Source organism: Sparus aurata, chromosome 12 (assembly GCF_900880675.1).
Source record: "Sparus aurata chromosome 12, fSpaAur1.1, whole genome shotgun sequence".
Classification (NCBI taxonomy): domain Eukaryota; kingdom Metazoa; phylum Chordata; class Actinopteri; order Spariformes; family Sparidae; genus Sparus; species Sparus aurata.
This window is the reverse complement of record NC_044198.1, coordinates 26,603,190-26,615,467: the sequence shown is the minus strand read 5'-3', so window position 1 is coordinate 26,615,467 and position 12,278 is coordinate 26,603,190. Positions and strand designations below refer to the sequence as shown.

The 12,278-nt window shown below is 40.4% G+C and overlaps 1 protein-coding gene across 2 annotated transcripts; it reads left to right on the top strand.

Moving 5' to 3' along the window:
- Positions 1–856: 856 nt before the first annotated feature.
- On the top strand, positions 857–11,522 carry kmt5aa (lysine methyltransferase 5Aa). 2 transcript variants are annotated; one of them, XM_030435039.1, is made up of 7 exons: positions 857–1,109; positions 2,557–2,695; positions 2,860–3,136; positions 3,234–3,321; positions 3,859–3,918; positions 5,081–5,271; positions 6,761–11,522. In XM_030435039.1, exons 1-7 carry the CDS (start codon positions 1,101–1,103, stop codon positions 6,969–6,971), a joined length of 975 nt encoding a protein of 324 aa, XP_030290899.1. In that variant the 5' UTR covers positions 857–1,100; the 3' UTR covers positions 6,972–11,522. The 2 variants fall into 2 exon arrangements, with proteins under 2 accessions (XP_030290899.1, XP_030290898.1); XM_030435038.1 differs by having other exon boundaries at positions 2,554–2,695.
- The last annotated feature ends 756 nt before the right edge of the window (positions 11,523–12,278 follow it).

The following is a 12,278-nucleotide window of genomic DNA, read 5'->3' as shown; positions in this document are numbered from 1 at the left end:
TATTTGATAATTCTGATTTTTTTCTTTTAAATCTAAATTTTGATCTGAAAAATTAGCTGTCAGACAAAAGTAGTGGAGTAAAGTTATTTTCTCCCACTCAGAAATGTAGTGAAATGTGCTGTGTATGTATGTAGCTACAATAATATATATACATATGTATTCTTTATAAACCTTTATTTAGGAAAGAACAATTTCAGGAAGTTCAGGTGAATTGAACAGAAGGACATACACTAAAAAGTAAGTGAAAATAAAGTTACATAGAAGTACAGTGATAATTTATGATAATACAATAAAATATTATTACCTCATTAATATTCTGAGTTTGAATTGATTCTCCAAAGATGAAATATTCTAAGTGTTTATTGTCAAATGCGCAGTAAAGAAAAAAGAAAAGCAGCAACCATAAAACAATGATAATAAAAAGTGCAAATCTGAAATAGATAGATAGATAGATAGATAGATAGATAGATAGATAGATAGATAGATAGATAGATAGATAGATAACTGTATTAATCCCGAGGGGAAATTCAGGGGAAAATAAAAAATAAAAATAAAAAAATAAATACACAATTAATAAAAATTTAAGAATACATTTTAAAATACATTTTGAAATTCAAAAAATAGAAAATAAAAATTAGGGCACATATGAAGGCAATAAGAAACAATAACGTACTATATACAATATGCAACAAAAACAATTGAATAGAGCATTCCTAACAATAGAAATATATTGTATTATATGTAATATATCATAGAAGGGGAAATACTTCCTCTGTGTACTTGACAGACAGGAGGCGGTTGAAGGCGCAGTGCCGCCGGCGGCCTGCAGGGGGCGACATTTCCCCGCCTCGCGCTCCTTCTTCATTTACATGGAGAAAAATGGCGGACAGGAGCTGTGGAGGCTTCATCGGTTGAGCTGCTGGCAGTTTAAAAAACAACAGAAGGGCACACAGTCGCCGTGGAAGGGGGCCAGCGTGTAGGGAGGGCACTGCCGTACGAGCAGGGCGAGGTTAATCTCTGAACTGGCACCAAACGCCATTTGTTTATTCCTCGAAACGAGAGGCTACAGCCGAGCGAGGAGCCACGAAAACAAGTCGGACATGAACGGGGTAAGTTTGTCTGTTCGGCACCAGAAGACACAGGCGAAGAACCGGGAATGAAAAGCGAGATGTAGTGGATTAATTCTGTCTCTGAGAGTGAACCTAACGTGTTCAGATTAAAGGTGTATTTTGTACTGTAGGTTTGTGTAGTTACAGTAGCTTCTTGTTGCTAACATTAGCTGCTTACATGTGGCTGCTAGCTGAGCACTGAGCAGTGTTTATGTCACCAGACGAGACAGAAACACACGTCGATTTCTGCTGTTTTAGAGGGTTTTTATAGTTTGAAAGCAGCTGTTGAAGTGTGTTTTAGTTCCAGCTGACTTGACTGGTAGATAGTGATGATCCAGGAGGCCTGATTGTGCCTGAAGTCTGGATTTAAAGGGACTGATGTGGGTGGGTGTGGAGCCAGCATGGTTCCCTCCTCTGGGCCCCACCCACACCACTGCTGGAGAGTAACTGAGTACTTTTAACCAAATTATAATAAATATATTACCTCTAAGGTACTTGTTCTTTACCTGAGTACATTTCTCTACATTTCTGACAAGAAAAAAATCACTTTTATTCCACTACTTTTATTTGACAGCTAGATTTAGCATTGAGATAAAAGAAAAAAACTGAATTACAAAATACTTTGTAGGCACCCTGTGGTTTTTGGAGAAGAAATGCAAACTCAGAATTTAAATATCTGCAATATTAATGAGTTAATAACACAAACTCAGATTTTTAACTGAATAAACAAGCCATTCTCAGAGGAAAATAAGGTCCCTGAACACTGTTTGAAGCTGGAAAGGTGGCAGGGTCCGCCACATGTAAACAAAGTAAAACAGCATAAATTGTGTTGTCCTTTTGATTAAGAAATTTGTCCTCACCATCCAAGACACCCCAAGGAAACTTTACAACTTGTATTAATTCAAATAGTTGTTGCTGAATGTTTACAGGAATCAAATTAACAACAGGAAGTCATTTTTCCCCCCAAACGAAGAATAAATGTTATATCTCCACTTTCTGGGTTATTTAATCCTGCAGGAACAGTTCAGTGCTGCAGAGTTTATTAGCTCCTGAATTTAAAATCTGATTAACTGATTAAAAGGTCGTAAGACAAATTAAGCAGGCGAACATTTTAATTTGGTTAATAATTACAATTCCAGTGTCGTATTTCAAGCACAACCAGAAGATAAAACCTACTTTCACCTTCTCATATGTTACAATTGGCTGCTTTTCTGTGTCATGTGTGATAGTTAAGTAAATATCTTTGGGTTAAAGTTTGTTTTATGTTTTGATCAAATGTCTTAATTACTTTTTTTTCTGTATCTCTCCTAAATTACCTACTGGTAAGTTTTATGTGTTCTTCTTCTTCTTGTACTTGATTAATTTTATGTAAAACCAACCGTGCTTCCATAACGATGCACATGGCAAGAACGTGGACTCAATACATTTCTCTCTGCATTCACAGGAGATTGTATGCAATAGTCATTCAGTCACTGTCTTCAGCACCAAATCGCCAGTTCACGATGAGAATACGATCAAGCTGACACAGGAGGGACGGCGCTCTCCGATATGCTGCCAGCAGAACGAAGCTCAGAGGCCGGGAGAGGGTGAGTATCCTCGCTGCAGCTCCGCAGCTTCATCTCCAGCTGAGGAGGAAAGTGCTTTCACTGTGTCTGAACAGACTGATATTTATTTTTATTTGTCAGTAGATTATGTAATGAAAGGCAGCGAAGGATCACCAGAATAATATATTGTTGTTTTTTCCTCTCAGGCAGGAGAACAAACACCATCAGCGCCACACTAAACGACCCGACGACTGACTTCGCAGAGATGGAGAGCAGCTACAGCCAGTGTTCACCCTGCTGGTCAGATGAACAGCCGTCGCCTCCGCAGCTCTTCTGCCGTCGCTCCCCCGCCGACCTCGCCCTGCCCCGCGGCAACAGCTTATCTCACGCTCCCCTCCACGCCAGCAACAACAGCGCTCTGCACGGCCACCAGAGGAGGGGCGTCCGCCTCAAGGTCAAAGGAAAGAAGTCCACGCTAAGAATGTACGTGTCAGGATCATAGAAGACAACATGTCGGTGTGATTGTTGTTCATACGGGTGTAATAATAATAATAATTATGGTTGTCTTTATCCGCCACAGTGCCGGAGGGAAAAACTCTCAAAACCGTAAAGTTACAGATTACTATCCAATAAGACGAAGCTCGAGAAAAAGTAAAACAGAGCTCAAGGTAAGATGAAATACTCACATCAGCATTATCAGATATTATTACGTGTTTTATCTTTAATATATGACCATTATAATGTTTCTATTCAGTCTGGCTTTACATCGTGTTTTATTATTTTACCCTTTAATTCTTTTTATCCATATTTTGTGTGGATTTGTATTTATAGAGTTAAAAGTTATGAGATTTTTCTCTTCTGGTTCACATTTTTTACCCAAAACTAACTTTTAATCTTGTGTTTTACACTTTTTAATTACTTTGAGTAGTTTGTTTGATTGATTGGTTGATTAGTTAGTATAAAGCCTTTTGTGGCTCCAGAGGAAGCTGCATGTGATGTCGTTCAGTGGTTGAGTTGCATTGTGGGTATTGTAGGCACCAGGTTTTATTTGATTTTAATGAGTAGTAAAGACGATCTCTCTGGTTCTTCTGTATCGATTTTGTTCTCAGGAGTGAAACGTTAGACTGCTTCTCAAAACCTGGAGGAGGGAGAGAAATCCAATCTGCTCTTTTTCTGTAACTCCATCTCATGTTTTTTGTTACCAGTGTGAAGAAAAGAAGCACATAGATGAGCTCATCACAAAGGGAATAGAAGAAGGAATGGAGGTGCGTTCAGTCTCTTTTCTCTAATATTCAAACAGCAGTGCCACACTCGGCAGGTTTTGGGTGTCAAAAAAACGACACCACCGCCTGCTGTGTGGAGCCGGCACACTGGTGACGCCTCGAGGACACGTCAGGATAAACTGTTAGCCTTCTTCACAGTGTTTGAGACACATCGACTCTTCAGAAATCAGCCATTTTATCTCGTTAAAGGGATATTCCGGTGTAAGTTTAATCCATGGTCTAAATAACCGTGAAACTGTGTTAGACTTCCTCTCGAGAGATCAAGTTAGCAGACCGCTAATTTACGGAGTTTTATCAACCTCAGAAACGACCGCACGACAACAATACACTGCAGTAAATGGATCCAAATATAAACCGCCACCAAAAAGCCACAAATAATGCTCAGAACAGCACCAAACTTCAGCAACAGTACAAATAGGGTCTCAGCACATAGTCTGGGGCATCTAACCTCCGCTAGCTTAGCTGGATTTCTACTGAAAAGCTGACTAAATTTACCACTCTTCTGCAGCAGCTTCCTGTTGACGGGAAGTCCCGACGAGTCGATTACCGAGTGCAGTAGAGTTCCGCGGCTCATGGATGAAAATGTATGATTATGACTCCATGGAAAAGCAATCAAAGTTCATATGTGTCTTACCTGCCAGTTTATAACAGTTATTATCGAAAGCGGACAGGGAAAAGAACAGAATTGAGCATTTCTAACCGCACTCGGTAATCGTCGCGTCGGGACTTCCCCGACCCGGAAGCTGATGGAGGAGAGTTGAACTCTGTTTTTAGCTTCACAATAGAAATCCAGCTAAGCTAGCGGAGGTTAGATGCCCTGGACTATGTGCTGAGACCCTATTTGTACTGTTAGGGTCGAGTATCAGTAATCCAATGTATTTGTTATGTGTAATAGAGACTTATAAAGAGAGATTTAATTGATGGAAATGGAGACAAAAGAATTCAGACGTGAAGCAGAAAATTATCCTCAACATCCCAGCAAATCTAAAGAGGAACAGAGAGTTTTATTCTTGTTGCTGAATCCTAAAAAAATGGAAAACTCTTCGCTCTTCCCCAAACTGTACATAATGCATCAGTATTAATGTGAAAGTTTATTCTCGCTTCGTGTCAAAATAGAAAACCTCTGGTGTTTTTCTTTTTGCAGGTGCAACATATAGAAGGAAAGGGGCGAGCAGTGTTTGCCACTCGGTGTTTCCAGAAAGGCGAGTATGTGGTGGAGTACCACGGAGACCTGCTGCAGATCACCGACGCCAAAAAGAGGGAGGCTGAATACGCTCAAAACCCCGCCACCGGCTGCTACATGTACTACTTCCAGTACCTCTGCAAAACCTACTGGTAGGATCAAACTTCTCACTACATTTAAACGTTCCTGGATGACGTTCTGTAACTGACTAGATGCTTACAGAAGTCCACACATCCTCTCCTCCAGTAGAAGTTCAGACTCTGGTAAAAGTAGAAGTACTGATTCAGCTTCTTTACTCCAGTAAAGTAATAGATTACAGGCTCTGACATGTACTCAGAGTATCAGAGTAAAAAGTCTCCCTCTGAAGGACATTTGTGGTCAAAGCTAACTGAAGCTCACGTCATATTAATAGAATTCAAAGACTATTAAAGTTAAAGGTAGAATCAGTAGGATTTGTCCTACTGAACCGGGGGTTCAAAGTAAGGAGGCGATTTACAGCTGAACCATCTTAATTTAAGTGTCTCTTTCACTGAACTAAGATCGGCTTAATCGCGTTGTTAACTCATCATAAAACATCGACATAAACTACATCAAACTCACCAAAAACAGTCTTGTTTTGATCCAAATGAATCCTCAACTCACAAAGTAAGATGTGAACCTGTAACCGAGTAGCGCTTTGAATGTGGACAGTTTGTATCTGCCAAAGCAAATGTGCTGAACAACCAAGCAAGAAGACAGACGAAGGAGCGGGAATCACGAGCCCCCATTCACACTTTCCTTTTAAAGGCCCACACACACCGTCCAGACTCAAACCAACGGCCAACTGCCTTTACCCGACCACTCGCTGCCTCTCGTCTGACCCGTTCAGCAGAAAAGTTGCAGTGAAACTCCACAGCAGCGTGTACGTTCTGTGCTTGCGTGAGCTGCAATAAGTCTCCTTAACATCGGGTGGCGCTCGTCTCGTGCCAGTAATCCAAAACATGAAAACGGGAAATGACGGAACAGTGCAGACCATAGATTACCAGATTTGAAAACAAAGCACACACGGTATTGACTTGTTTTTCATGCATTGTTGTACTAATACATTGATTGCAAGTTGTGCAAAAGTAGGAGCACGCTTTCGATCTCACGCCACAGTTTATCCTTCCTGTTCCGGTTGGAATGGCACTGTAGTGTGAGGTTGTACACCGCTGGTCTCTCTTCCACCCGTGCACTCAGCTGCTCCTCCATTTCTTCAGTCCACGCAGCCATCGCTTCCAGAAATATATGGTGAAGTGTAGTTTGTATTTGTGCTCCATCTCTGTTTTAGTTGTTTGTTAACCATCGCCACTTCTGCCCCTCCCACACACTGCAACAGTACAACAGTACAACAGTACAACAGTAATGTAGCAGCAGGTCGTGTCTTCTGCATCTTGTCTGAAGAACAAACTGATGAATATATACATTTATTATAAGTCTGTCCAACTCCTCGTCACACTTCCCCCCCAAAAACCAGCGTCTGTCCCCGGCGGCGAGAGTCGGGCAGCTCCCACTGATGACTTGATTTCTCCTGCTCGCCGTTCAGGTGCATTAACATTTTCCAAGACAGAAATCTGACGTGAACATTTTGTTCACATTTGTTTTTTTTTTTTGCTCCAACAGTGTGGACGCCACAAAAGAGAGTGGCCGCCTGGGTAGGTTGATTAATCATAGTAAAAACGGAAACTGCCAAACCAAACTCCACGACATCAACGGCGTCCCTCACCTCATCCTCGTCGCCTCCCGAGACATCGACGAGGGCGAGGAGCTGCTCTACGACTACGGAGACCGCAGCAAAGCCTCCATCGCGGCTCACCCGTGGCTCAAATACTGATCGAGGAGGGTCCACGACAAAAGAAAAAAGGGAAACGTACAGTAACACTTGTGTTTCTCATTAGCTAGTGTACAAAATGCCTTAGAAACAGAATGTGTACCCTTTTTGTTGTAGGAGGTGGGGGGGGGGGGGGGGTTACGTGTTGGGGAGGTGATCACATTGAGGTCCGTCTGCCACGTCAGATGACATCTGTACTTTTTATTTATGTGTATATGAAACATTCTGGTTGTTTTGCAGCACATTTATTTTGTACATTTTGTATTACCTATAGACCAATGCTTCTACAGCATGCAGGTGGTAGTTAATGCTCTGCATTTTTATACTGCTTTTTCTTAATTAGTAGTTAGCAATACTTATATTTATGGCCCCAGAGCCCTTTTTTTGGATCAGCAAGAACTATGAGATGCAAAATTACAAAAACCCTTTTTTAAAGAGAAAAAAAAAAACTGTTCCAAGTTTGATTTCAACCATCAAAACTCTCAATCTACCGTTCGTTGTTTAGTGGAAGTGTGAAAGTTTACCAAACTCGCGGTTCAGTCGGCATTTCTGGCTCCTGATTCTAAAAACTGTGACACTGGATCAAAGTATTTTACTTTTTCTGAAGTGTAAAATAAAATAGTGTTCAACATACAAACGCAAACGATCCCACAAACTGATCAAATCAATATTTATTTCTCAGTGTTCATGCTTTTTTTTGCCTTTATTGTATTTTTTTAATATTTTGAGACGCACAATTCTTTTAATTTATCGTATAATTAATGTTTAAAAGCAACTACAAACAGAACGTTCTGTCATGTCAGTTTAAATGGAAGGAAGATAAACGAGGAATATAAATAGACTTGATCTCAGTTCTCAGCTGTCAAACTTCTCTTTTAATTCACTTTAATGTAGATTCGTTCACTCACAACACTGTCTAATATTTCTGCACTATGTAAATATATTTATTGGCTTTCTGTTGCAAATCAAAGGGTGTTTTAAAGGAATAGTTTAACGTTTTGGGAAATTGTTTTTTGCACCTCCTCACAAAGAGTTAGAGAAGTTTCATTCACTCTCATGTCTCGAATGTCAAAGCTGATCAGAGCGTCGAACCTGCAAAAGCTTCATAAAATAGCTGAATTTTTAACCTACAGTTACACTTTCAGAAGAAAAAACTCCAGCACTACTGGAAAAGTTTCTCATTCGATTTTTTTCCGTTCTTTCGTCTCTTCTCCTACGTACCTGTTGATCCACAGATGTGCAAGAGGTTTTTCTCTGTCAGTCAATCAACACTTAATCTTGAGTTCCATAACAGACTTATTATTCACGGACATCGTTGTGTTTGTTCCTCGTGCAGGGAAGGAATTTAGTCCGTCAGACGCTCCCTGTCGCGCTCTGTGGCTGAATCACTTCCTGTCATGTCCGCCTTGCTCGTTGGATGTTTCGAGTGTAGCTTAACGTTTCATCAAAAGTCCAAAGTAGAACGACCTGACGAAGCCAGAACAATCACGAGCACCAAAGAAGTACTGACTGTTTGGCTGATTCTGTTAACGTTAGCCATGCTAGCTGCTTCCCCCTGTTTGCAGTCTTAATGCTAGGCTAAGCTAATGTAGTTTCATAACTAACGCACAGACATGAGAGGAACTGAAGTTCTCGTCTAACTCACAGTAAAGATTCATCCATCTCTACCTGCCCACGTTCTTCCACGTGTCATCACGTCGCTGAATCTCACTCTGGTTCCAGACTGTGGTGTCTGTGTATTGAAGTCTATGGGAGAAACACACTAAAACCCAACATATCTACGTCGTTTGACTTCTGATGAGGAATTGAGAGAGCAGCAGCACAGAGTAGTTTAACACCTGATTTTGTTTTTCCCAAAAAAGATAACGACGTTGTGACCAAACGGATCCTGTTCGACCAAATACCGCTGAAGAAAAACCAAAAATCAAAATCCAGGAAAGAACAACACGTCGATAAAAGAAACCAGGTGTTGATCTTCTCTCTGCAGCGTGTTCTGTCACGTCTTCATCAGACATGTTGGGTTACAGCTGTCACCAGTCTGGCACAACACAAGAATTAAGTGACGTAAAAGTTTTCTGACGTATGATGAGTTTGTGATAATGTTTAAAAATAAGAAACGGACAAAATTGGAAGCAGCGTTTACACACGGTGGTCTGTGACGCCATTTTCAAGGACTTCTGGGCGTCTTTCATAATGTTAGCTTATTGAGAAAGAGTCTTTTTAGGTGGCAGTGCGTCACGTGACGATGTATTCAAACGATTTTGCCACGACGGAGGTTTGCTTCAAAGCCTGGCGCTCCTCCCGGGGCCTCGATTTCTGTCGGTGCTTCTCAATTTCAATCGCAAAAGCTCAGAAAAGTTGCACGAAAACAGACAAAAAGAAAAGCAGACATTGAGCATAAATGAGCCTTCAGGAAGTGAAGAGGTGTATTTCCCAAATCTTAAACTCGTTCCTCTCACAGGTTGACGCAGCGGCCCAGTACCTGCCTCTCCGACGTGTCCGGTGCCGACTGTGTTTGGTGAACTCTTACACTCCTACGTTAAACTATCTGCAGGTTTTCTACACATCTGTTCTTCCCGCTCACAACCAGATGTTCCATGTGAAAGTATTTAACAGCTGAACCGCCAACAGGTCATTTTTTTAACTTTATATTTTAGCAGCTTTTTCAAGAAAAAAAATGTGGTTTTTCCATGAATTGTAGCCAGAAGGTCAAATTTACCTCAAAGGGTTTCGGCTCCAATCAGACATTTCTCTCTCTCTCTCTCTCGCTCTTTAATCGTATTTATCTTGATTTATCTTCACCTAGAAAATCTCTGAGAGACAAATTAATATTTTTCTTTTAGCTAATTCGTAATATATATATAAATGCATATATAAATACAATATTTTAAAAACTCATTTCTAATTCTGTGCTTTTGTTTTTCTTCATAGAAATAATATTTCACTAAAGTATTAATTATTATAGCTTGAATAATCAGATTACTTTTGTCAAACTACCCCCCAAAAAATGTCCACATGCAGTGCTGCAGTTGTGATTCTGATGGATTTGAATGCAGCTCTTTAGTTCGTTATCTGGAAGTGTTTAAGTCAGAATAATAAATGTGGCAAATCCCAGTAAAACACCAAAACCAACAGCGTGTTCGTCTGTTTCTCAGTATTTCCTGACTTCCTGTTTGAGGCTCGCACCTCCAAACCCACAGAAATCAATTAATCAATTCCTAAAACAGCTGCTCACAGAGGAAGAAGTGGTATATTTACTGGGTCTATTTCCAGCGGCGGATTAATCCACATTTGTTGCTGTAGTGAGTATTTGTGGCTGCAGGACGGTGTGTGTGTTCACTGATGTGTTTTAAAAGGAAGAAGACGTATCAGATAAACACACTTGTTGGTTTTGGTTCTTCTTTCATGGGATTTAGTGAACGAACATCACTTACCGTTTAAACACAGTGACAGGACGAGCCGCAAGACGATTATAACTATATAAATTAATTTATTCCATATTTAAATTCAGTTGCTCAGCACAAACACGATGAGATCAAATGTGTTTGTGTTGACCCTTTTCTTTTATTTGGTTTCTGATGAAGTCATAACCTAAAACAAATATCCTCCCAGTGAACACGGCGCAGGATATTATATTATATTATTATATTCTGTTGTACAGCACTTCCTCTTCGTAAAGCTGCTGTCGGTGTTATTGATAATATCTCAATTAAGACAGATTGATGAGTTTGGTACGATTTATTGTGGTGAAATATTTTGGCTCCGTCTTAAAGAAATAGTTTGATGTTTTGGGAAACGTGTTTGTTTTCTTGCCGAGGGTTAAATTTACACCTCCTGTTGAATATGAAGCTACCGCGACAGGATGCTTAGCTTAGCTTAGCTTAGCTTAGCATAAAGACTGGAAACAGGTGGAAACAGCTAGCTTTGTACAGAAGCTCCACCTGACTTTCCATCAGGTGATAAACATTTCCTTTAATTGACTTGTTATATCTCGTGTTGGTAGGCTAGCTGTTTCCCTTTATTTCCAGTCTTTACGCTAAGCTAAGCTAAGCTAAGCTAATCAGCTCCCGACTGTGGCGTCAAATTCAAATGACAGATGTGAGAGTGGCATCGATCTTCTCGTCTAGCGCTGGGCGAGAAAGTGAATAAGGGCATTCGTAGCAGGTTTGTTTCTAAACTCTGCAAAATACGGAGAGCTGGCCGTCGTACCAGATGTTCTCCACACAGGAGATTTTACAGAAAAGTGTTCATGAAATCATGAAAGGACTAAAGTCAGTGTTAATACAGAGTTTCAGACTCTTCCCGGCCTCCTCCACCGTAGCATCGTGTCACATCGTGTGTGAAATGTTTTTCATTTGAGCCTTTTTCTGAAACACTTCACAGTTTGGATTTTTTTCCCATCTTCACGTAGAACTAATGCAATAATACCTGAGGGGCAAAACTGACCTGTTGGCCATTCTAGGACATAATAATAGATCTTTGCTGTTGTAGCGTTGAATAAATCTTAATGCTGGGGTTTAGGCATCGATGAATAAAGATGTAATATGCAAATAACACGTGTGTGAATCTGATTTTTTCTTATATTAGAAGAAATTAGTATATTGTATTTTAGTTTTTAGTACAGACGTTGCATGAAACAAATAGTACAGCCTGATGTCTTTAAGCCAAAGCATGAGTATCATCACTTTTAAGCCCTAATTAAAGTCCATACGCAGGTTTTTAAATGTGGGTAAACCTGCTAATAAATCGGCATTTAACTCTTTTCACATTACAGCTGGACGAGTTTGCCTTTCTGTTATTTTTCCCCTTCTGTGTGAAACGTTTGTCATCAGGAACACGTCAGAAAAACAGGGAACAGAAGCTGTCAGCAGATCCAGAAGACGTCGAACTGAATAATATTCTGAGTTAAATTCTGATGACAGAAGTTGTGAAGGAGTGAGACATCTTGTTTCTGTCGGAGGCCACAAACAAACCGTGACTTCTTTAATATCTTTTACTTCAGTTGAACGGTGTTCAAGCTGCCCGACAGAAACGGATGGAAAGATATTAACAAGTCGACGGCTGTGACTTCAATACGCATCCCAGCACAGCGTGTTGTGTTCACAGCCGAGGGCGAGGAACACTCGTGACTACAGCAGGGTGAACTGACCCGGGAGTAAATCCGGATTGTTTATGTTCACATTACACACAAAAGCCAGATGTTAGCGGGTTTAAGTGGGTCATTTTGTCCACAAGAGTATAAATGTCACTTCTGTGGTCTTTCAACATTCAGAGAGTCAAAAAAGAAAGAGACCTATTAAATTTTTTCCT

Bases quoted from the DNA above. Each gene is read 5' to 3' on its own strand.
- kmt5aa (XM_030435038.1), top strand. The intron at 3,322-3,858 runs GTAAGATGAAAT...TTTTGTTACCAG, and splicing joins AAAGTAAAACAGAGCTCAAG to TGTGAAGAAAAGAAGCACAT. The intron at 5,272-6,760 runs GTAGGATCAAAC...TTGCTCCAACAG, and splicing joins TACCTCTGCAAAACCTACTG to TGTGGACGCCACAAAAGAGA.